This window comes from Megascapheus bottae, chromosome 23 (genome assembly GCF_031878675.1).
Source record: "Megascapheus bottae isolate mThoBot1 chromosome 23, mThoBot2.hap1, whole genome shotgun sequence".
Lineage (NCBI taxonomy): Eukaryota > Metazoa > Chordata > Mammalia > Rodentia > Geomyidae > Megascapheus > Megascapheus bottae.
In genome coordinates this window covers 8,320,646-8,347,230 of record NC_143531.1, presented here as the reverse complement: position 1 = coordinate 8,347,230, position 26,585 = coordinate 8,320,646, and the positions used below count along the sequence as shown (strand labels likewise).

At 37.7% G+C, this 26,585-nt stretch overlaps 1 protein-coding gene across 1 annotated transcript; it reads left to right on the top strand.

The window, feature by feature from the left end:
• The first annotated feature begins 935 nt into the window (after positions 1-935).
• On the top strand, positions 936-26,134 carry Fam241a (family with sequence similarity 241 member A). Its single transcript, XM_090356680.1, has 2 exons — positions 936-1,223; positions 23,541-26,134. The coding sequence occupies exons 1-2, from the start codon at positions 1,059-1,061 to the stop codon at positions 23,784-23,786; spliced, it is 411 nt and encodes a 136-aa protein (XP_090212806.1). The 5' UTR covers positions 936-1,058; the 3' UTR covers positions 23,787-26,134.
• The last annotated feature ends 451 nt before the right edge of the window (positions 26,135-26,585 follow it).

Sequence of the window (26,585 nt, the reverse complement as noted above, 5' to 3'; positions counted from 1 at the left end):
CACAATCATTTTCCCTAGGTATAGGTAAGAGAAACAACACAAAACTTGGTAATGACTTTTTTAATTGGGAAAGTCCTTTCACAAAATGGACAAGAATAGCAAGAAGAAAGGTTTATGAACTGGATGCCTCCCCTTTACCAGTCACTGAGAAATACTTTCTCACAAAGGCAGACGTATCACTAAATAGTCCCAAAGCTACAACTAACACACACCAATGGATACTCACGAAGAGACACCTCCCTTCAGAGAAATATTAGGCAAAAAGGTAGAATGAGAGAAAAGAGGCAGAAAAATGTGAAGGACAGACCATCCTCACACACTCAGGCACGCCCCAGCAGCAGGCAACAACATAGGGTGTAAATGAGTGTTGTGTGCTTTCGTGTGTTTCTTTCTCTGGCTCACGCACCCCCTCACCTGTCACTCACAAAACTCAGTTGTTTTTTTTTTCACACAGTTCCTCTCACACTTCCACTCTTGCTCATTCTCGCATCTACATTATCTCACACAAGCCCACACATACCTGACCTTACATAGTCTTGACAAATGCACATAAATGCACTACACAGTGTGCACAAAAGTGTCTCCCAAATGCACAGCCACATGGAATCACATGTACACGTCCTAATATTCTCTCAGACACACAACACAATGCTTTCAAGTTGCCAGTCTTTCCTATACACTCTCCCCCATAGTGTTAGGCATAATCTTTGTTACATAAGCTCTCAGTCCGCAGACACACACAGACACAGACACACAGACATATCCCTCATTGGCCTCTATCTCCCGGGCCCCGCCCCTTCTGGGCCCCGCCCCTCGACGGCTCCGCCCAGTGGCTTTGCCCCTCTCGCCACGCCCCTCGCACTTCACGGCCCCGCCCCCAGAAGCCCCGCCTCGGGGGCGGGGCGAGAGGCTGACAGAAGCGGCCGGGCGGCTCCCGCACTTCGCGCGCCTGAGCCGGCAGAGGCGCTTGTCAGCGGCGGTGAGCGCCGCGTTCCGACCCGGGCGGCTGCCGGGCGTCTCGCGGTGTGGCCCAGCGGTCGGCGGGAGTCGGCGGCGGGATGTGCTCGGCCGGGGAGCTGCTGCGGGGCGGCGGCGGCGACGGGGATCACGAAGTGGACGGCGAGGAGCCGGTGGAGCGGGCGGCAGCGGCGGCGGCGGGGACGGAGCGGCAGCCCGGGGCGAGCCCGCGGTGGCGCGGGCGGCCGCAGGAGGGCGGCGAGCAGGTGAGCGCGGACTGGGGGGTGACGGCGGCGCGCCCCGAGCGTTCCGGGAAGCCCCCAGAGGAGCAGTTGGACGGCGCGGCCGGGCGGGGCCGCGGGGTCGGGGAGCTGAGCCGCCCCGACGGCGCGGCCGGGCAGGTGGGGCCCGCTGGGAACACCTTCGCCAACGGCCCCTTCCTCCGGAGCCTTGGTCAACCTGGAAACGCTCTCCTCGCACTGGACTCCCGCCCCGGCAGCCCCGGCCCTCCGCCCCGCGTTTCCGGGCGCTCACCTGGCGTCCCCGCGCGGAGCCGGGCGCGCGGAGCCCCGGGGCGGTCGGGAGTGGGGGGGACTCCCCGGAGCAAGTTCTTCTCCTGAAACCCAGATGGAATGTGAACTCCCTCCGAAACCGCGTTGGGTCGGTTCCCAGGGGAAAGACGGGCCAGGGGCCAGGCCGAGACGGAGAGAGAACTTGGGGAGGTTTTGAACCTCATGAAAGAAAGTGTGTGTATGGGACATTACAACTGGTCCGATACCTTCAAGAGAAGGCAAGCCGTTTAAAGGTGGGATTTACATGGGGATGGTTTTTCACCAGTAAATAACCAGCGATTATAGCCCTTCAAAACTATCCATGACAAGCCAGCCTTTAAAATCCACGCTAAGCTCCAGGCATCTCAGTGAAGCCATAGACAACCGCCGGGGATCATCAGTTAGTATCTGTTATGCCAGTTCCTCTCCGTGTTTCCTGTGGGGTCACATTTCGCAAACTCCAGGATCATCTCAAAATGGGTTCGGAAAGTATACATTATATACATATATATATTTAAATTATCTAGGAAACAAACAGTAGTATACAAAATATGCCTCAGCAGTGTTGATCAGCATGAGGCTAGGAGGAGGAGATGGTAACTGAAGCGAATAACTGGTAGCTAGATCTTCCTGTTTTCCTTCCTGGTAGTTTTCATGACTCAGTAGGGGAAAAGTTTTGTTTCCTCTTCCTTGCCCAACTGGAAGTGGAGAAAAACGGCTACAAGAACTCCCTTGGAGATGACAGGTGCATTTGAGAAGTTTCCAAAGCAAACTTTCAAATAGTTGTAAAAGCATATGTAAAATAGTTTTATTAAGTTGATGTGAGCTTCCTGGCTACCATTATATAGACAGATATCATCAAGAGCTCTATCTAGTCTTAACCCAAACGGGCAAAGGTATAAATAAAATGGATGGAACTGAAAGCTAGGAAACAGATTCCCTGTCACTTGCCTCCCTCATGGCATGTCACTTCATTTTCCTGTACTCCCTTGAAGGAGTATTTTTAACCTCAATTGATCGATTCCAGTTTCACATACACAATAATTAAAAATCCCACCCTACATCCAATTTTCTCTTACATCCGCACCAAGGAAGGCATTAGCAAGGAGCCAAAAAGAAGCAAAGTAAATAATTATCCAACCCAATCCACTGATGTTAGAAGCAGGTTTTGGTGATAAATGATTAGTATCACAAAGCCTTGATTTTCTAGTGATTTTAATATCCACAGCCGAAATTCAAGATTTCTATGTATTATCATGTAACAATGGCAATCATTTTGTGAGTTTACAGATAATTTGAGGAAGAAACATATTCTAAGGGCTCGGTTATTTTATTCTCTCTCTCTCTTTTTTACTCGCTTTGTTTTTTTTTTTTGTAGGAACATCAAGGACTCCAAATTGTACATGAAGCAAGTTGTTTAAAAAAATGCAATTTATAGTAATTTTGTGTGTTCTTTTTTGGAGATAGGATCTTATGTACAGCGCAGCCCTTTGGCCTTGAGAACCTCCTCCTTCACCTCCTGGGCACTAGGATTCCAGGAGTGCACTATTTTGCCTAGCTACAGTGAACTTTTCCATGAACACAATTATATCAACAGGACCAAAACTAATTAGCTGCTGTTCTTTCTGCTTACCATGCTTACTGGGAATTCCAGAAGCTTAGCAGCCTCCTGGATATCAGGAGGAAATTGAAGTCAGCAGTCACAGATGCTTTCTTATTTCCATTAGGGTGAAGATGGTGTGTTGTTGGGCTACCTCACTTAGCTCCCTGTCAGCTCTTCATTTTCTGTCATGGCTCCCCTTTCTGCTTTCATTTACTCTGGAGTTCCCTTTTCTGATAAGAAGCACATTTCATCTGTGGGCTGTTTCCCCAGCTAGAGGCCTGTCCATAGACATGCTTTCCTTTATTGCCTCCCCCCCCACCTTCATTTCTGACTGGAAGGTATTCCTTGCCCTCAACTTAGAGGACTTCTGCTGGAGTGTGTCCATATAACACCTGTCATTAGCTGCCTGTGATTAAAATACCAGATCAAAATGTGTTTCATGTGATACCGAAATGCTGGTATCCATACCAGTGCAGTGTTAACATCAGACTTTACCATTTATTCTTTTGAGGAAAAGCTAAGTAAAGTTCTTCTATCCTTCAGGCTTAAATCTTGGCAGGTTGAATGATTAGCAAAGGAGGTCTAAATATTGTAACAAAGAAAACCTTAGAGAAAGGAAGTATGTCTGCTTTAAAGTAGTCAGGCACTAAGAGATAAGCAAGAGAGATGATAAGAGAGATGAGCAAAGGAGGCTATCCAAGGAACTGAGGGAGAGGACACTACTGTTCCCAGCTGTGTTGATAATTATGTGCATGACTGATGATCCAAGTATGTTCTTCTTAGTGAATGGAGGGTGGCTTTATGGAAAAGTCTGTGACATTCTGCATAGCCAGAAGGCTAAACATCTCCACACTTTTTAGTTTGTATTTACAATTTCAGTGGCATCTGGCCTAGTACACAGGTCACAGCCTGAATAACTGCCCTCCTCATCGAAAGCCCATGATGCCTAGGTTGACTTTCCCATTATTAACCCTACTTTCAGAGCCTTCTTTATAATAATGTGACCTGTAACCCTGGCTACTCAGGAGGCTGAGATCTGAGGATCATGGTTCAAACCCGGACTTGGCACAGGAGTCTGTGAGCCTCCTCTCTCTAGATAACCACCAAAAAGCCAGAAGTAGAGCTGTGATTGAAGTGGTAGAGCACTAGCCTTGAGCACAAAAGCTCAGGACAGTGCCCAGACCCTGAATTCAAGCCCTAGAACCAGCGCGCGCGCGCACACACACACACACACACACACACACACACACACTTGTTAGTCTATATTTAATCTTTCTGAAATGATTTTTTGTACTATGTGGGCTATTGAGCTTTTTTATCCCTTGACCATTGAATAACCCACTTTCTAGTTTCTTTTAAAATCCTATAAACTTATAAATCTTACATATTTTTATAAGGAAATAGTTTTTGTTTAGTTTTTATATGTGCTAGATGCCTAGCACCTAAATATTAGCTCTTTATTTCTTCTGCACCTTCTCTCTTCTCACCTTTTCCGCTAGTTAAATACCATCATAGCAATCTTAAAATGTTAAGTAGAAACTGTATTCTTTATTTGCAGCTTTTAAGCCTCAGTCATACTGTCTTTAGTTACTATCTACTCGGCTTAAGTCTTATCTTGCGTAGAGATGATCCATTTTTAAAAAGCTACCAGTTATGTTCTGGTTTGTCAAATATGGTTGCATGTGTATGTGTGTATTTGATAAGACATTTGAAAAGTAGTTTCATTTGAGCAATTAGATCTACAGTTATTGATGCAGAGATGTTTTCTGTTCGCTGATTGTGTTTTTCTCATATTCAGTGTTCTTCCTACCCTCATGTAACCTTATTATTGGCAGCTGTGCCTAACCCTGGCATGGGAAGAGGAAATGACTGGTCCAATTTGTTGCTGTTTTCTTATAGTGACAACTGCTGTTTCTCAGAGTTTAGGTTGAAAAGAAAGCATGGTTCAAAAATTTTGAACTTCATAAGATGTAAGGATAAAATTATTAGCAATAATAGCCAAGCATAGTGTGATTAAGTTAAACATCACGTTATTAAAATTAAGTTTTCATTTGTGATTGTTACTAGATTTGAACTCTGGGCCTGGGCATTGCCCTGCACTTCTTTATGCTCAAGGCTAGTGCTCTGCCACTTAAGCCACAATGCTACTTCTGGCTTTTTCTGAGTAGTTTTTTGGAGATAAGAATCTCATTGACTTTTCTGCCTGGGCAGATCCTCAGATGTCAGCCTCCTGAGTAGCTAGGAATATAAGCATTAAGCCTTAGAAAATGGCTACTTTTTTATCCACTTGCTTGTACGTTCAGTGTAAAGAAGTAGAGAATTTACTATGACATCTCAAATTTCATAATCCTAATTGATTAAAAATCCATTATTAAATCAGTGTTAATAAAATCTGTCAAAAAAGCTGTTATTACACAGCTAATTGATAGCAGAAAGTGAATTTTAACTACTACAAATTGAGAATTATTTTTAAGAAATTACTTTCAGTATTTGGCTTTGGTGACTTAAAATAAATGCATTCATCTTCTAGAAATGTTCACATGCTTTTATATTCATTCAAAGTAGTTGGCAATGTTACCAGATGTGTTTTTTTTTAACAAAAATGTTACAAAAGGTACTAAATGCACAAATATCTCATGCACACTTTGACTTGAGAAGGTAGCTTAAATAAGTTATATTCTCTGCTTTGTGACTTACTCTTATCTACCACTAGATCAAGCAAAGCCCTTGTCTTATATAATTGCATTATTTTTTCATCACATAACCATTCCCTTCCACTATCATCTTCAACACTATAGTGTATATATTTGATTGATAGCACTTTACAACTATGCACTATGCATTGAAAAGTATTTAAATGAAAAATAAATAAAAGCTTTAATATTTTTCAGTTTATGATTATTTCGCAGATTACTGAAAATCTGGTTGATCATCTCATTGATTTGTATCGTACCACTCAAAACTTTATTTGTTCTATACAGTTTAGTGAGAGACAAGTGTAAAAGAATGCCATAGTTGGCATTTAATAATAAATAATAAACAAATGATAAATCCAGTGATAAATAAGTTATAAATTCAGCTTCATTGTTTAGATGCAAGGCATACTTAAGCATATTTAACCACTATGCCAATGTTTGGCCATAAAATCAATTTAATGGACTGTGGACAAATAGGATAGGATAGGACAGAACAGGCATTGTCAGAATGCATCACACCTAGGAAGAGTCACACCTAGGAAGAGTGTCAATTTGTTGAACTTTATATGTACTGGATTAAAATATAAAATATACCTCTTATGGCTCACAGTCTCAATCATTGTACGCACAGAAGCAGCTCAATTCTCTCTCATGACCTCTGCATGGAACTGTTTCTTGGCAGATCTTTATTATCATCAGTTTAACTGCCATTTATTTCTTCCAAGATCCCAACTCTGACTTCTATGGAAAGAACCTCTTATCCCTCTACTCTATTTTATTTTCCTCCTAGCTCTTATTATTTATAACTTATCTTGTTCATTATTACATATGTTTATTCTGTCACTCCCTAGTCCCTTCTCTCTATAAACTCACCTGAAAACATAATCTCCAAGAGAATAACGATCATAGGATCTGGCAAATTTCAGAAAAATACTTTGGCATCTCCGTGTTAATGTAGAATCTGTCGAAATTTTGTTTCAAAAAGACACTGCTGTTAAGAACTCAATGCTTTTGCCACAGCTGTATGTCTGCCCAGGCAAAATTATCATGACAGAAATGCACTTCAAAATGGAAGAAATTTGGACTTCTGTGTAAAACAGAAACATATTCTCTTGTTGGAAGCAACAGAAAAGAGACTGAGTGGTGTGCTTAAAAAGATTCCTATGAAACATTGGTAGAAATTTAGTCCAGAAGGCCAGGAAGTGTGAAGCAGGAAGATACTGAGTTCAAGGCCAGGCAGAGCTACACAGTCACTTTTAGTTATAAAGTTAAATGTCTACTCAGCTACTCTTCAGGTCTTTTCACTCAATAAGGCAGGGGTTCCTGGAGGAACACCAAATTGGAGGACCAATGATGACGTGTTTCATACTGGGCATATGGAATTTAAAGTGAACTACGTGACATGAAATTTTGTATGTTCAGTTTAGACTTCTAGGTTTTTTTGACCTAGAAGTATCTGAGCTGAGAAATAATGCTTTGAATTATAGAACTATGAATCTTCTTTTTTCATATATTTTATTGTAATTAATAGAAGGGTTATATCATATTCACCAGATAGAAGTTGCATTACTTCACAAACATTGATACCCTTTCTCATGTCTTGGTCCCCATTTCCCTCTCCCCACCACTGCCCCTCATCTTGTTTTCCCCCCCTTTTCCATCCAATTTCAAATAACCAAGTAAGCATATATATAATATATCAGATAACAAGTTGAAATACTGTAACAATATGAGATAACCAAAGGACAACAAAAGAGATGAGAGATAACATAGTACATTAAGGACAATGACCACTCATTATATGGCTTTTGTTTCTATATCCCGGAGGTCCTTTCATTTAGTGTCATACTATATGGTCTTATGTATCTAGGCTTGCTCTACTGTAAATCTCTGCTAGGAGTGCCCAAGGTTTCTACTGATTATGACAAATGAAGGAAACCATTGAGCCTATGTACCTTTGAGTCTGGCTGGCTTCACTTAATATGATTTTTTTCTAAGTCTTTCCATTTCCTTACAAATGGGGCAATATTGTTTTTTCTGACAATAGCATAGTATTCCATTGTGTATAAATACCACATCTTGTTGATCCACTCAACTGAGGGGTATCTGGGTTGGTTCTATATCTTTTCTATGGTAAATAGTGCTGCAGTGAACATCGTTGTGCTAGTGGATTTAGTGCTAGTGGATTTTTGCCAGTCCTGGGCCTTGCATTCAGGATCTGAGCACTGTCCTTGGGCTTTCTTGAGGTTATAGCTCTACCACTTTTGCCACAGCACCACTTCCGGCTTTTTTTATTTATGTAGAAATCAAACCCAGGTCTTCATGCTTGCTGGGCTAGCACTCTACCACTAGGCTAAACTCCCTGCCAGAACTATGAATCTTTTATTAAAAGAACCATTTAATTTGGTTAGAGAAACAGGTATAGAAATGGGATTATAAATATGAATTTATGTACATCTCTTTGTATATTCAGCAGTTTAGTAGCTAGAAGTATATTTACTTCATGTGCCTTACAGTACCTCCCTTACTTATTTTGGGCAATCAATTATTTTTCATTAAATTGATGACAATTTCTGTTTTGCAAGCTTCCATGTTATATGAATCAAGGGTTGTAACTTACAAGAGCTGTTTAGTAATAAAGATACGTGATACTGAGGAAGGAGGTTACACACAGCAAGAAGTGTGGTTTCCTGAAAGATAGCTGCCATCAGTCAGTCTAACCTACCAGTCAGGTCTTTGCAAGCTTACCACAAGTAAGGCATTGCATATCTTGAATAAAATGCAGGTGCAAAACAGGCTGAGAGGAGAGGCTCATAACTTTGGAATGTAACTACAGACTATCAAGTTAAGCCGAAAATTTCTTGTCGTTTTTGCTACCTTACCATTCACCTAAAATTAAAACAACTAATAGCATCTGATTGCATTGTTTACATGCTATTTTTCAAAGAATTTCTTCCTTAAATGTCATGCTTTTCTTTATAAGACTAGATCCCTACAGATTCTTTAGTTCTGTAAATAATTAAAAGCTGTTTAAACCTTTCCCCTATTTAGTTCAAATGATTGATAACCTCATAGACATTTCATGTAATAACAATTGCACAACAGTGGTTGTTTCAGAACTGCAAAGAATGTCAGCTAAGTCACTACATTTGACAGAAATTAGTACTCCAAACTAGAAGCTTTTGTTATACAGGACATAGTAAACAACTACCAACCATTGCTATACAAATGACACTTTGCTAGTTTTTTGAAAAATGATTAGATTTCTAAATACTGTTGTATGAGTATTTGCTATGAGATTCCATTATAAATCTTAGTAAGAAATTAATAATGAGAGGTTAATTTTAAGGAAAACAATAAATAGACTTCTATTAGACATACCAATATATTTAACACTATAATATTAAATATATGTATATATATACAATATATAAATCAAACTGTGCTTTCTTGACCTACATTTATACTTAAAACTCCTATCAGGAAATTTTGAAGAAAAGTGTTCACAAAGTCACAAATGTTGATTATTATACTTACAAGATAAGTGTTCTACCATTTGGGCCACAGGTCTAGTCCATTTTTCTTTGACATTTTTGTTTCTTTGCCCAGATGGCCTGGCCAGTGTTACTCCTATTTATACTTTCCTGAATAACTGCGGTGGCAGGTGTATGCCACCACACCCAGATTTCTGTTGATTCAGATGGAAGTCTCACTAATGTGTTGCCAAGGATAGCCTCCAACTACAAGCCTCATGATTTTAACCTTTTGAATTGCAAGGATTACAGGATTAAGCCAACACATCCAACTTTGCCTATCCTTTCAACAGATTTTGGTTAAATAACCAGAATGCCATCATCACTGAGATGCTGGGTACTTTTAGGAGCTCAGATTCTGTCTAGCACCTTTGTTTTGCAATATTTTGCTTTTTCTGGTTTTGTCCTAAAAAGGAAGTGTGACTAGCCTAATATGCTAGTATTCTCATTCCAATTAGGATCTCTTCTTTTTTTTCCCTTTTGATTTAGGATTGAAAAAACTATCATCCACAATTGACATACTAGTACACAGCTAAAATTGTAACGGATACAGATGCTTTCCAAATTCATAAATAGTATTACAGTACAGCTTGTCATGTGCTTACCTTCCCTCTCTATAAGTCATTGTCTTACTGGGGTTTCATGAATGTGAACCTCCTGCTCCCCCCAGAAAAAGTAAAAAAAATCTTTTCTGTTGTGAAGTGGAGTGCGATTATCTAGTGGGTTAAATGGCACAAAGTTCTACTTCTGTTAGCAAAGAAAACTTGTCAGTCCTCAGAGACTGACTCTCAACTCCTTTCTAAGCCCTTCTCTTTCTTTTGTATCTCCTTATAACTACACAATTATATATATATAATCTGTACAAGATAATTATTGAAGCACATTCTGCTAATATTAGAAAATCTTCGCTCTTAGCCACTAATTTTTTCTGATTCTTTACCATTAACAAAAAAATCCAAATTATATTCATTGGAAGTGTTAAAATCACAGTTTAGAGAATAGTTCACTTTTTAACAAAGTCCTTCATTAAATCCTTTTTTATTTTTTATATTATATTACATATTTGTGCTTTTCAACTAGCATGACACAAACTAGACTCATTTGTAGTTTTCCTACTCCCAATCTTTGAAGGAATACTTCCTTTTCTAGAAATACCTAGTTCCTATAGGAAAAAGTTCTAAGCACATTACTACTGAAGTCAGAAAATTCCAAGGGAGAAAAGTTAGTTATTTTATGGCCAAACTGAATAAAACGGCTGGCCTCTGAAGTTTCCTATGTAGTTAGCTATGCCAATTTATATGGCTTTTTTCTCATGATAGGTAGTGGTGGTAGAGTGCTTGCCTAGAATGCATAAAGACCGGGGTTCTATTCCTCAGTACCACATACATAGAAAAAAGCCAGAAGTGGTGCTGTGGCTCAAAAAAAAAAAAGGACATTTTTTGGTGGTAGTGGGGATTGAATTTAGCACCTTACCTCTCAGTCTTGCTAAGCAAGCATTGCACCTCTTGAGCAGGTCTTCAGCCCCTTTCTCAATTAGTTACCTTTGCTGTAGGGTCATGCTTTATTGGTGAGCTGTGCTGGGGCTGGGCTGCAGCCTTCCTACTTGTTTATGCTTCCCTGTGTCCCCAGGGATCACAAGTACTGGCCACTTTGCCCAGCTACTGATTTAGATAAAGTCACAGAAACTTTTTTTTCCCTGGACTAGCCTCAAACCATAGTCCCCTCATCTCTGCCTCTTAGTTAGCTAGGATTACAGGCTCTAGCTACTATGCCTAATTTTTCTTTCTTTTTTTTTTTAAGAACAGAAAAAATGTAAATGTTGGTCAAATTATAAGCATCACAATTGAAATGAGATGCAGTAATATATGACCAGCCAAATGTAAACTACAAAGCCATCATAAATTATCTTTGAATCAAATTAAGTATAACTTGAATTATCAGTACTTGCATATTGAAAGAAGTAGATGATTACAGTACTGATTTTTATATTGATTCCAATGCATAGTGTCAAGCTTGCCCAAATATGTCTCTTTCCCTTCACCAATTCTAAGGTGACCCTGACTAAATTACATATTCTCAATTTCCACTAGGTTCTATAAATCAATGTACATCCTTGATACCTTGTTACTTTTTTATTAGAAAATATATTGTAAAATCAGTTCAAAATTTCCAACACCTTAGTGTTTTCAAGACTTAAATATTTCTGAACATATCTTCCGAGGTTCAGCTTTTCAGGTAAAGAGGAGTAAAAAGCAAGTAATGAATCTTTGCAAGTGACTGAGTGCTGGAGCAAAGATGTTTTGACAACCATAGTGTCAGCTTTTTATATATGAGTAATGTAAATACGAGGCCTATTATATAATAACAAAAAAGTAGTTTAAACTATAAAACACTTAACGCATACCTTCTGAAGATGTACTTGATAAGTGCTAAATAACTCCATATTAGATTCTTAGCTTCTTGAAGTTAAGGATGTAGTCATTTATCTAATACATTATTGACACAAGGAAAGTGATTTAGTTCTATTAAATGTAAGTGTCTTTAAAGCAAAATTATAAATGTGCTGAATATAAATGATAGCTTAAGGTGTTTTTCTTTATTTTTATTCATGTTAATATGTTTTTGTACTGTGGGCTACAAAGGAATTAACTTGAGTGATCGGAAAGTAAAATGTTATGCTCATACAGCATTCTTGTTTGAATTATGACACTTCTGGATCTTTTCAGAACTTTTCTAGAGGGTTGTAAATACTAATAAGTATTTGAGTTATGCTTAAATACTGTATGAACAGATCAATGTGAGTCTGATGTTTGGTGTAAAAAACTTAAGAGTAAAAAAACACTGTCATAAGATTCAAATTTCCCACTAACTTTCCTTAGGCTTAATGAAAACAATGAGTTAATTAGGGCAAAAGTACTTGGTAGACAGCTAGGCAGAGAAGGGATTGTTGCTATGTGTGAAATAATGAAGGAAAGGAAAATTGAATAATTGAATAATGAAGGAAGGGTCATCGGTCTTGTGAAAATTTTACTGGTGAATATTTTTAATTTTTTAGAAAATATTAGTAGAAAATCTATCTGATTAAATATACCCTCAGAAGTCAAACTTTTATTCTCAGAAGTCGACAATCACAGGACATGGAACCAATAATAAGTAAATGCTTCAAGTTTCAAGACTGGTTTCAGAAAACTACCATCCACTATTCACTAGTTTAACCTTCTGAAAATTGTCCTTTAATCCACTTTAATCAAAAGCAACCGATAACTGGAAATAACCAGTGTAGGACTCTTTTCCAGCAAAATAGCAGTTAACTGGCAAAATAATTAAATTAAATATTAAACAAAATAAAATGACACTCTTTTACAGTCTTTGGAATTACCTTCAGATTTTACAGCAAATGGAGAAACATTCATTCAAGAAAACCTACTGTATTTTAGACCAGTGTTGATGGCACTTGAGCCATATCCCATCCCACTAGTTCCTGTTCACAGTGCTATGTTACAGAATCTCTACCTCTAAAAGGAAGCGCTTTACTGTCTTCTCCCACTCCCAGTCTAGGGTTACAATTTCTTCCTGGAAAGCTAGGCAATTGGTGTGTCCCATCTTTTTACCCTTCCCCCCATGCTCCATTTACAGATACTCTTAAATACTCGTGGGTAAGGACAACAACTATCTATTTCTCCAAACTGCCTCTACCCCAGTTCAGTTAAGCCAGGAGCACTGAAGCCCGATCTTCACCACTGTTCACCAGGAGGCAGTTTCCATACCAGGAGAGACAAGCCCAGAAGATTAAGGGCTTTCTTTTCTCCAACCCCAGTGCCTACTATTAGAGTAAGAGTTGTCATCCTAGAGAACATAAGTCACTGCCCCCAACCAGTACAAATGGTGCAGGAGCTGTACCCAGGAAGAAAGATAGGCCATAGACGAGAAGAGCCCTGATGTTATTTGAAAAAGGGAGTGGAGAACTCTGTGCCTAGGGTTATGGTGGAAAACAATATAAATCTTGGTAAGAGCAATTAAAGGAAGCTAGTAACTCCATAATATATCAAAACAGAGCTACCCAGGGAAAGAACCAACCAAAAACAACAACCCTCCTGGGTCAGAATCAACTCTGAGGGTCAGGAAAGCATGGTTTATGTGCTGGGCTGCACCCACTCAGGAGCAATCATGGGAGGATGTGGAGTAGACTTGAAAGCATTCTGCATTCTACATGGGGACCCATTAGCACAAAACGAAAGCCTCAGTGTCACAAGGGGCTTAAATGTAGCCTCTGACAAAACAGTGAACAGTAAGTTACTCTAAGCTCCTAGGAAACAAAACAGTGAACAGTTACTCTAAGCTCCTAGGAAACGAGGATTTCGAATCACATCACGGTCATCCCTGGCAGCCCGGGAAACTGTGTACATGCTCAAGGCACAACTTCCCAGGGACAGGGAGAGCGGGAAATTTCAAGCAGCAGTTTCCCTGTTGGCACACAGGGCAATCATGTAAAATCTCTGAACATGGACAGTGGTCTCCAAGACATCCTTTTATTATTACAAAGATAAAGAGAAAAGGCTAGGGATGGGACAGAGACCCTTTCAACCAATTAATGGCTTATGTTAACCCATGGGAACCCCTAGGTAAATGAGACTGAAAAATAAAAATAAATAAGTAAAGAGCAAATAGACTGTAGAATTCATCTAGCAACTCCCTAAACAAGTAATCAAACCAATGCCACCACCCTGGTGGCTCTGGCAGCTGGGGAAATCAGTATCTACTGCTGCTAAGTTATATGATTTAAAATAGCCAGCTATCCAAAAATATAGATCATGTGATCTGAAGCAAAAAGCAAAACAAAACAAAATGTAAAGCCTAAGAACAGGGTATGCAATAGAATCTACCTTTGGTGAGGGCCACACGATACATTTTACTCACAAAGACTTCAGAACTACTAGGCATGACAACATATACCTTTCATCCCAGGACCCAGGAGGTGGAGGTGAGGTAGAAAGATCACAAGTATAAGACCCACCTGAGCTACAGAGCAAAACACTGTCTCAGGGAAAAAAAGCATAACAAAAGAACACTCGAAAAACAATTATTATAAATACAGTTTATAAACTAAAGAAAACATGCTTAAAAGAATGAAATAACAGTGTGATGGCAGTGTCTTATCAACTAGAGAAGATAATAGATATGCCTATAGAGGTATAGGACCAGAGTAGGATGGGGAAGATACAGAATAATAAGCTTAGACAAATGTGATACTTGACTAAGCACACCAAGATATAAATAACGGAAATATCAAGAATAGAAAGCAGAGCCTAGTAGTAGAGTGCCTAGAATGCACAAAGCCCTGGGTTCAATTCCTTGGTACCACATACACAGAAAAAGCCGGAAGTGGCACTATGGCTCAATTGGTAGAGTGTTAGCCTTGAGCAAAAAGAGTCCAAGGACAGTGCCCAGGCCCTGAATTCAAGCCCCAGGACTTGCCAAAAAAAGAAAAAGAAAAACAATAGAGAGCGGCCAGGAGTTTGACTTAGTGGTAGAGTGCTTGCCTAGCATGCACAAAGCCCTAGGTTTGATTCCTTGGTACCACATAGACAGAAAAAGCCAGAAGTGGTGCTGTGGCTCAACCGGTAAAGTGCTTGACTTGACAAAGCTCAAGGACAGTGCTCAGGCCCAGAATTCAAGTCCCAGGACTAGCAAAAACAAAACAAAACAAAAAATAGAGAACAGGAAAAAATAATATTTAGAAAGATATAACCACAAGAAACTCAAAAAAGTCTAAGGATAAACATCAGGAGATATGCAGACATATCACAGTTAAAATGTTGAAAGACAGAATCTTGAAAGCAAAGGAAAACACATCATACAAAGAAACTCCAATAAAATCAAGTTTAAAAGAAAGTAAGAGAGAATGGTAGGGATAAATCAGAGGTCCATAGATTACAATCCTATTGAAATTTAAAATGTCAATAGAAGTAGAATTGAGTAAAGGCAAAGGGAGCAATTGCAGAAATATTTGTTGTCATTCATTCATTCATTTGTTCAGTAAAGCTCAATTTATAAATTACTCTGCTATCCAATAATCATTTCCCTTTTATCTTTTATGCATCCTGATATGTATACTGTAATTTACCTTCCTTATTATGATGTTCATGAGTCCACATTATTGAAGTTGGCACTTTTCTGTGTTGTCTAAATATTTGTAATTACCGCACTCCACATATTTTATGGGTCTTTAAAAATAACATTTAGAAAGTGATATCCAAATACTTCCACTTGCCTTATCTCCACTGTTTAATATATTTTTCATATTAATTACTGCTTGTATTAATAAAACCAAATTAGTAAGCCTCATGATTAATCCCCTGGACTTTGGAGTTAACTAACAATACTTGTATGAAGATTAAGTGGGATAATGAATACATAGGACTTCCTTAAAATAATACCTAATACAGTGAAAACAGTAGTGGTTGTCATTTCTTAAATCATCACTATAATCTTTTGTGGTCAGAACTCTTAGTTCCAAGTGACAAAATTCAGCTGCTACCACATTTTGCAAAACAAGAAATTACTGGTTCGTATTATTGAAAAGACCAGAGAAAAGTGTGTTACCAATATCTGTACATTTAAGCTATTTCAGCAAGATTTCATCTCTGAGCATATCTTATCTTTGTTTTGGCTTTAGTCTTAGCTTTCCTGTCACGACTGTAAAATGTCCCACATTTTACCAGCTAACTTATCACAGCTTTAAAAAAAAAAATCTCTCTTATTTCAATACCAAAAGTCTTAATTAAGTAGGGCTTTCTTTCATTGGCCTATCTACAGCTATATGCCCATTCCTTCATTACACATGAGTCCAAGGAAATGAAATGTTCTGCTTGTCCAGGCTAAGTGAGAACATCTCCATGGAACACATAGAGCAAGAATGAGCAAGTATCCTTGGAAGGAAACAGGGGCTCCAGATAGATGAAGATCAAATAAATACCACACACTTACCATGAGCAGATTCCCAGTGCTATACTTGTTAGAACATGTAGAAACACCACAAAATGTGATGTGGAACATGATGAAACAGTTAAAAGTGAAATCTGATATTGTCATGGACTCGGGCCTGTTTAAAGAAGTGTGGTGCTTTTCTATAAGTGAATAAACCAGAGGTTCTGCTATACTTTTGTTTGTTCATTGTACTGTGTGTGTATTGGGTACACACTGTGTGTAATACTTACTGTACACACTGTACAGCAGGCAGGGAAGTTACATAGCAAACATGGCCTCAATTTCTTTATAATCAAATTGTTATCACAGTTAAAGAAAATGCAGCTGAATTTAATTATCATAAGGAAAATGATCACTAAACTATTAATTAGCGCAGGCAGCATGATATATAAGAAAGTAAAAATCTCAAGACACATTCTACCAAAACATAGTTCTCCTAATAATAATAATTGCTATGAGAGAGTATTGTATATAAGGAAAATATTTTCTATCTTTTCCCATCATTTTATCACAAGTACTCTGTGAGGCAAGATATGGAAAACAGTCAATCATTAAATAGCTTGCCCTATGCCTTGCAGCTAGAACCTGACAGTAGAATTTGATTCTTTCTGATTCTCTTCTTAAGCTTGTGATTTTTGTCACTAGCTTGTGTTACTTGGCCTCTTGACTCTACAGTGAGAGATTTTGGTTTAATTATCTTAAAGAATCCTTCTAAAAAAATCAGGGTAGTATTTACAGATGCACATTAAATTGGTCATTATTTTGAGTATCTTTTAGGATTTGGGATCAATTAGAATATTTATTTTTACATGTATCTTCAATTATGAATAAAAAATACCTCTTCGAGTGAGAACACTTTTTATGGATATCTCATTGTCAATATTCCCCTGTGGATATACAGGAGAGTCCTTTGACAAACATTCTTCCACTGTGGCCTCACACACAAATGCACAAAAAATAAAATTTGGCAGAGACACAAGAGTGATTAATGTTAGAACAGGGAGATGCTCCATCTGCACACTTGCTCTAGTGCCCTGTTTCGTATGTGAAGTGTAAGACTACTCTGCCAAGCACATCTCTGCTTGGATGCTTGCTTGGTTTTGTGCATACTTTCTCTCTTGCTCTCTCTTTCTCCCTCTCTCTTCCCTCCTCTCTCTCTCTCCCTCTTCCTTTTCTTTCTTTCCATCTTTCTTTTTTTCCTTTTCTAACATTTGAATCTATATTGTAGCCAATTCTTTAGACGCTACAAAGGTGTGCTTATCTACAAAACACATTCCCATTTTTACACAAAATGAAAATAAAAATTTGCGCAATTTTTTGCTTGAGAAACTTACATTTAAACTGTGAGAAAAGATAAAGCAAAAAAAATGGTACTGATGTTCAGTTTGCTGTGTTGAGTTTACTCATTCTGTGTGTTACTATAGCTTTTCTTTCCAGAGATGAAATATTTCAAAATTCCTCTGATCCATAATTGACAGATATTAGCTATTAATGGAATAACTGGAGGGAAAAGAAAATATGACTAATGATGTGGCCCTGATTGGGTTCATATCACTGACCCTTCATTTACTAAGTATAAGTCAGTGTCTATACATTTAACTCATTTTCCTTATCTGTGAATGAAGAGAAACAATAATGTGGGCATACAGTGACAGTGCTGTGCCTTACATACCAGGCACCTAGTGTTAACTTTTCTACCTTCCACTCATAATGCTACCAGTATCACTATTACCCTGAAAATTACAAATACCTGAGAAAAATGCAAGAATCCAGAAACTTATCAGTCCTATTTATATTTTTTAAAGCTATAAGAATTAGGCTTAATATGAATATTTTAGCTAGCAGCTGTTATAACCTGTAATTTAGTCTAGAATAAATATTACAACTTGTATCTGTCCTCATAGAGGAATAAAATGAATCTAGATATTACATTTACATTTTATTAATATTATTATTTTAGAATATTTGTATTGTTCAAAAGCAAATGTTTATTATAAGTGGACATGATCCACCCAAATGCAATATACTAAATACTAATATTAAAATTTATATGGTATACCTGTTGTCATGAATATCCTTAATGGGCTAAAGTAGTGACTGGAATTAGATATATAAGTAAATTTTAATAAAACACTCTGATCAGTTTGTATCTATGACATACAAAGTCTCAGCTTAATTTTAATTTTGTTCTTAAATTTATGTGCCAGTGATTGTATATAGATTCCATAATTGAATACTTGTTTGTTCAATTTGAAATATGATGTAAAAAATCAGTGTTAATAACATCTTTTAATAAAAAAGTGAATAAAAGAAAAAAGAAAATTTATTACCTGATTTACTAGATAGAGACAAGGGTTATACATAGAAAAGGAGAGAAAAAAAAGAGTGCTTTAGGCAGGAAAAAACCACCAAATTTAGATCCCTGTAACTGGCAAAAACCTGTCCTGAAGCTGAAACAAAGACCTGTGTGACTGAAATAGAGAAAGACAAGAGGGAGGCTGAAGGACAGAATGAGTACACGCTGGACACAGGCCAGGCTAAGGGTGGTTCCATGGATCCTTTAGGAGATTTAGCATTGATATGATCAGATTTGAGTGTGAAAGGATCACTGTGGCTGCCGGGTGCTATAATGAATGCACAGTAGAGGCAGGAAACTATTTCACTAGCCAAGGTGGTAAATTGCTTTAGGAGCACGGAAGAATAGTCCATATAATTTAAGGACATTCAGAGTGTAAAATATAGGTGAAGTGATAAGCAAGATGCAGGACAATATGAGGCAGAGAAAAGTCAAGGATGCCTCAGGTTTGGGGCCGTCAGCTCTGGCATGTGGATAGCGATTCACTATGAATGAAGAACCACCTCTTTCTCAAAATCATCTGAGCAGTTTATATGTTATTGTGAACAGGGACTTCTAAAAATAACTGTATTATATGCTCCTTTGATATCTGCATGAGGCAGGCCAAATGCTATTACTGGTGGTAGTTTTGTGTCACTGCACATTTCATCATATCTAACCACATCAACTACTAATGACATAACTTTCCTGCATTCTACTAATTTATAATGCAGTTATTCTATGACACACCTGAATTTGTCATTCTAATAAAAATAAAAGTAGTAGTCGTAGTAGTAGTAGTAGTAGTAATAATAATAATAATAATAATAATAATAATAATCTACTAGCCAGGTACAAGTGGCTCATGCCTATAATCCTAGCTACTCAAGAAGCTGAGATATGGGGATCAGATTCAAAATCAATCCAAGCATAAAAGTCTGAGATTCTATCTCCAATTAACTTGCAGTTGCCAGACTGAAAGTGTTGCTCGATTAATAGAGCAATAGCCTTTGAGCAAAAATGCCGAGGAACAGCACCTGGCTCTGTGTTCATGCCCCAGGACCACTACCAAAATAAAATAAAGCCACGCAAGACATGCAAGGCTCTGAGTTCTAGTCTCAGGACATACATACCCAACATTCATACACACACGTATATCCATACACAGAAACATAACCCAGTTGATAGAATTATCAGGATTAAACTCACTGATTGTATCCTTGTTCCTTTTTCTCAACTATTGTTCATACAGTGGAGTGCAAGTGCTGGCTGCTAGTGGACCTTAAAAGCCAATTATTAACTTTTAATGTACTTTTCAAGATGGCTGTTAATTGGCCACAGTGGGAAAACTAATATCAAAATTGGGAGACAATGTAGATTTGATAAATCTTTCTGCTTACCCCTCTTCAAATCCTATTTTATGTATATGTGTAACATTTTCCACCACACCATTGCTTGGCCCCTTAATAACTGTGGCATTTAAGGGGATAATTTAGATAGAGAAAATACAGAAATGAGATCCTCTGTAATTTTACTGACTTAACAATAGCAATACTGCCCGTTTTCTTTCTTTCTTTTTGGTCGGTCTTGGGACTTGAACTCTGGACCTGGGTACTTCAGCTTAAGGCCACCACCCTATCCCTTGAGCCACAGCACCACTTCCTGTTTTCTAGTGGTTAATTGAAGATAAGAGTCTCATGGACTTTAGTGCCTGGGCTGGCTTTGAACTGCGATCCTCAGATCTCAGCCCTGTGTATAGCTAGGATTATAGGTGTGAACCACCACACCCACCCGGCCCACTGTCCATTTTCTCTTTCATTTGTCATCTTGGGATTATTTGAAGTCCTTACTACAGCCATTGTTGGATATCCTGCATATTTCTGAAGAATTTCATTTGTAGAAATATATTACTTTGAAGCATTCTTCTGTGTTTTTATTTAGTGGCTCATGCTAAGCAGTACTAGTTGGTAACATGGTAAAATTTTAGTAGTTATTAAATAGGTTTATTAAATATAGCTCCAAGGTATGTAGTTATTCATTGTACTTACTTTCTTAAATTTATATGTACTTGAAGAAGCTTTTCATAATTAAAGAAAGATGAAAAAAAGCAGACTTCTGTAACCACAGGCTGGCCAAATTGTCCTTGTGGGGTCTTCCCTTTACTGGCCTATCCCACCAACTACTGTAGGATAAGGTGTGGTGGTCATCTCTCTTCTCACTTGGCCTCTAGGCGTTAGCTAATTCCTTACTCCTGTCTTCCTGTGGAGAACTCACAAGCATTTATACATTTATTTCACTTTATAAAGATTAAATGTTCAGAGAGCACCTATCATGTTGGACTACAGTACTTCACAGGAAAGCCATTAATACTGGAAGTCTTAAGCAATCAAAAGAAGCCCAAAGTATGAGTGTAACAGCATCACTCTGAAACTTTCTAGAGTAGACTGTCTTGGAATGATTCCAAGCCTCCTATCCTGGTTTACTGACTCAGATATCCTGGTAATGAGACTGCAGCCTGTGATTGCATGTATGCTCAGTGGGATTCTACTGTGTACTCAAGTTTAAAGAACACACCGCATTCAAATATCACAGAATCAGCATCAGCCAGAAGCAATCACCATTCCTAGATCTGGGGCAGCAAAGAAAACCAATGAAATTACTAAAATGGAGAAGGCTGAAAAAAAGGCCCCACAGAGCTGAAAGTCAGACTTCTAAGAACAGATCACTGTTTACCTGATGGCACAGGTTCCAGAGTTCAAAGAAGGGACCTTATAGACCAAAAGAACCGGATATCTAAGAAAGAGATGCACACAGCTGGAGCTGGTTTCTAGAACAGGCACAATGAAATAGTTTCTGATGCTACAAAAGTCCCAAACTACAATCCGTTGCTGCCACGGTACTGATTGTTGGTAGAATAAAACTTAACCAGATCAACCCAATCCAGGCAAAGCAGGATAAGTACAGGCTTAGGCCTTTAAAGTAGTCATTTTACAAGAAATATTTGAAACACCAAGAGATATACCTTAATACCTTTTGAGGGCACCCGCTGCCCAGTTGACTTAATAAATCTCCCTTGACATCTTCATCTCTTAAAGTCTTCCCCTACCAACATAACTCTGAAGACCAAGATTGCAACATATGAACCTTTGAAGGACAAATGATATCAAAACCATAGAAGCATAGTCAGTAGCTTCATTGTAATAAGATTGAGAGATAATAGAAATAATACATATTTTATAGAATGTACTGTTGGCTGCAAAAGGACATTTTCCAGGACACTGGCTTCTAGACAGCCTATTGGCCTACACAAAATTTATCCTATGTGTTTCTCTTAATACAATTAATAAAAAGCATTTAGCATTTAGAGAATTATGAAAGGGCTTACACTGAAGTTTTCTTAGCGTAGACAAGTTCAAGGTGATGGACTAAAAAAAAAAAACAAAACTCACAAGGACAAAGAAGCATTTAGAAGCCTGCCTATTAAAACAGAAGAGAAGCAAATAAGATTGTCCAACTGTGATTACTGATGAGAAATACCAAGGGTTCAAATAAGATTGTCCAACTGTGATTACTGATGAGAAATACCAAGGGTTCTTCACTTAAGCAGCCATTTTTGTGCAGTTCATAGAAACTGGAAAACATATGGAAGTGAACCACTTGTTTCCTTCATTTTGTAAATCAGTAATCTGGTTTTGGAGGCTTCCTCAGTGTTGACTCCACAGGATTTTCTATATTCCTGAAAGGTAGGTTTAGACATGTTTTTTTTTTTTTAATACCATTATTAGGTGTTGTACCTTACCTTTGAGTGTTGTTCTTGAGCTTTTCCATTCAAGCCTGGCACTCTACCACTTAAGCCACAGTTTCATTTCCAAATTTTGGATGATAAGTGTTTCCAGAAGGCTGGCTTTGAACTGCAGTTATCAGATCTCAAGTCTTCTGAGTAACTAGGATTGTAGGCTTGATCCACCAGCAGCCAGTCAGACACAATTTTCTGTTTTCTTTTTTTAATTATTTTTTAGTGTCAGGGTAATGTATAGAGCAGTTACAGTTGCATTTGCCAGGTAGTAGGTGCATGACTTTTCACACATTGATAACCTTTCTCATGTTTTTTGTCCCCATTTCCCTCCCTCTCTCCCCTCCCAATCATCTTGTTTTCCCCCCTTCCCTTTCCTATTTCAAATAAACAAATAAACATATATGCAAAATACCAGGTAACAGAGTCAGATACAGTAACAATATGAGATTAACCAAAGGGTAACAAAAGAGAAATAATGTAGTAAATTAAGAATGACAGTCACACAACATAAAACACTTATTTTCATATTCTAGAGATCCTTTCATTTAGTCTCATTCTATATGACCTTATGTACCTAGGTTTTGAGCTGTTGTAATCCTCTGCTAGGAGAGTCCTAGATGTCAAACACAGTTTTCTTATGTCAATACAAAAAGAAGATTCCCATTATATTAAGATAATAAGTATTTATTGAATGATTATCAGAAGTATGCCTCTACTTTGAAAGATAAAGAATTACAAAATAAGCCAGGCACAGTGGCTCAATCCTGTAATCCTAGCTACTCAGGAGGTTTGAAATCTGAGGATCCTGGTTCAGAACCAGCCCAGGCAGGAAAGACAGTGAGATTCTTGCCTCCAGTTAACCACCAGAAAACTGGAAGTGCAGCTGTGGCTCAAAGTGGTAGAGTACTAGACTTAAGCAGAAGGAGCTCAGGGACAGAGCTCAGACCAGGAGTTCAAGTCCCATGAATGACCACACACACACACACACACACACACACACAGAACTGTGAGATAGTTGTCACTCTTAATGACCTTTATATATTTCTTATTTATGTTCATGTTTTGCTATCTTTTTTCTTAAGGCTATTGAAGAGTCACAAAACCATCCTGGTGAGCCTGATGGAGATGACTACAAGAAGATGGGAACGCTTTTTGGTGAACTGAACAAAAACCTCCTCAATATGGGCTTCACGAGGATGTACTTTGGAGAACGAATTGTGGAACCCGTAATAGTCATCTTCTTTTGGCTTCTGCTGTGGTTCCTTGGTCTGCAAGCCCTTGGACTGGTTGCTGTTCTTTGCCTTGTCATTATTTATGTGCAACAGTAAGAGGTGGCTGAAGGAGTCACTTGGACATTTGGAAGCCATGTATGCAATTGATGGAGTTACACATTTTGGCTTGTTAAAAGCCAAAGCATTTAACTTGTTTTTGATGTGTGTTGGCTGTTTTTGTAACTAATTTTTAAGTGGATGCTGTTTAAAATTGAACTAAATTCTTTGTTATAACAAGGTCCAATTATATATTTTGAATATATATTTTATTCAATACTCTTATTTCACTACTGTGATTTATATTCACGTTAGACACCTATAGCCCCACCCCAAGTCTTAAATAACATCACCAACCAGTGAACAGGGAAAATAAAATGGAATTCAAATCAAGCAGTATAATTCTTACAGAGATTTACTAAAACATTTTGAGAAAAATAGAAATGAACTAAAAATAAGTTTTGATAGGAAAACTGTTCTTATCCTCACTTCCATCAAATAATTCCATATTACTGGGGAAGTTGTCCTTATTGTCCTTGACTCAGCCTGAACCAAGATAATTTAAATTATAATGACTACATACTACCTTAATATTGTAGTAAGAATGAATAAAGCTAGCACATTACTAGTGATTGAAAGGAACATATTTATTGCTGGGCGAAGTTCTCAGGTTAAATACAACTTTTCTATAATGTAACACCCAGGCCTGAGATTTCTTCAGCATACTGTTGACATTTTAGACAATTTTGGTGCTAATTACTTTTTTGTTGATTTTTTAAATATCATAACACAAATCCATATTTGGCTTACTCCTAGGGTAATGCCTATCTTCTTGTGTTTAACCACTTGTAGATTTCAGTGTATTTTTTTCAAAAACATTGTAATTTTATAGTTCTTTTGCAATTATCCTAAGACTTAAAACAGTGTATTTCCGATCTTGGCATAGATTCTCCCTCCACCTCCCCCCAAAAGATTTACTTTTGATTGTAATTATTTAAAAATCTGGTCGTTTTCTTTGATAACTTACAGAAAGTACAGTATTACAGTATAAATTCAGATGCTAACTTAAGATGGAACTTAAAACCAATAGTAATCTAAGATAAAGCCAAGTCATTAATTGGCTAGCCATGCTACTGATATTTCTTAACTCAGTTCTGTGGGGTTGAATATTCAAACAAGAATTTCTTTAAATATACTTTGCACAGGTCAGCTGGCTTTAGTGACATTTTGTTAGAGGGCCTTCAGTTGTTCCGCTTTCATCTCGAAGGCTATTTGAATAAAGAAGTAGATAATCATCTAGGAATTCAAATTAACTACAGTGAAAATAGACAGTGGGCATTTTTCTTTGGTAGGGTGCTGCTAACTGAAGCATGTGAAGTGTGTACTATTATATTTTGTAAAGTTTTACCCAATCCAGTTTTACAGTTTTATTCTGTGAGCCCCAAGCATCATTTGTCCTGAAACAGGAAATAATGAAAAACATTTAACTTTAATATCTAAAATCAGACAATCCTAAACAAAAATTCTAGTTGGGGCACAAAAAAAGTACTGTACATTGGTGTAAGTGTGGGCCTTTTAAATTTGGCTTTTGGAAACAAAAACATTTTATTATCTCATAATGTTTTAAATTGGGTTTGAGTACAATAACTTTTATTAGCTTAATGTAGGTACAAATTATTTGAAAAGCTTTCTTTGTATATCATAGAATTGCAAAGTTTTCAAAAGAAGAGATTTTGTATATTTGCATAGCCTATTAATAAGCATATTCTTTTTAATACCATCAGAAATTTAATTTCTCTTTGGAATGCAAAAGACAGTATATTTTTAGTAATGACTCTGGTTCTAACAGTACTTATTGTTCAAAATACTTTAAAAATTAGTCCTAATATGGTTGTTGTTTAGAATACTGTCAATGCTATGCATTTCCATATTGGTGTTAATAGAATATGCATTAAATTATATAAAGAAATAGAGAAGATTTTGCTGCTCTTCTTTCTTCATATATTATTAGCTAGTATAGAATGTCATTGTTTTAATTTGATATGACAAAAAAGGACACCAACTTTGCTAAAATATATTATTTTATGTACTATATCAGAGTGAGTCTATACAGATATCCTGAAAGAGACATGGTAATTTCTTTGCTTAATTGCATAAGAAATTCGATTGGAAAAAATCCTTGGTCATTTCAGTCTTAAATATAAACCAATTATAGAAATTTACTGCCTATGAAGAATGTAATTGGAGGTTATAATGCCAAGGTCATTAGATTATTAGTGTATACATCACCCAGTCTGTCAGCCCTCCATTCAAAGGATAAAGGTTAAGATCTATAAATAAACTGGCTATAAATGATCGGAGTAAATCAATTTTCCTTAAAATAAAAACTCAGCATATTGTAGAATTAAGTCCTTTTTTTTTTTTTTTTTTGGTACCAGTACTGGGCTTTGAACTCAGGGCCTGAAGACTGCCCCTTAGCTTTTCACCCAAGGATAATACTTTATCACGTGAGCCACGGCTCCACTTCTGGTTAACTGGAAACTGGTTTTCTATGGAATTTCCTGTCTAGGTTGGCTAACAACCTATGGAACTATGATCCTCAAATCTTCACTTCCTGGGTGGCTAGGAGTACAGGTGAGCCACTCATGCCTACTTTTCAATGTTCTATTATCTTAAGCTGTTATGTACAAAAAAATATTTTTTCATACCTCATTACATGTCTGACCATTCCTGGTAGAGTATACACTGTACAGACTAGTACAGCCAGCTTACACTGACATATACAAAAGCCAATATATAGTATGTCTACATATTGTATAGGTGTGTGTCTGTGTACCAACCCTAGAGTTTGAACTCAAG

Bases quoted from the DNA above. Each gene is read 5' to 3' on its own strand.
- Fam241a (XM_090356680.1), top strand. From the start codon at position 1,059: ATGTGCTCGGCCGGGGAGCTGCTGCGGGGCGGCGGCGGCGACGGGGAT. The intron at 1,224-23,540 runs GTGAGCGCGGAC...TTTTTTCTTAAG, and splicing joins CGCAGGAGGGCGGCGAGCAG to GCTATTGAAGAGTCACAAAA.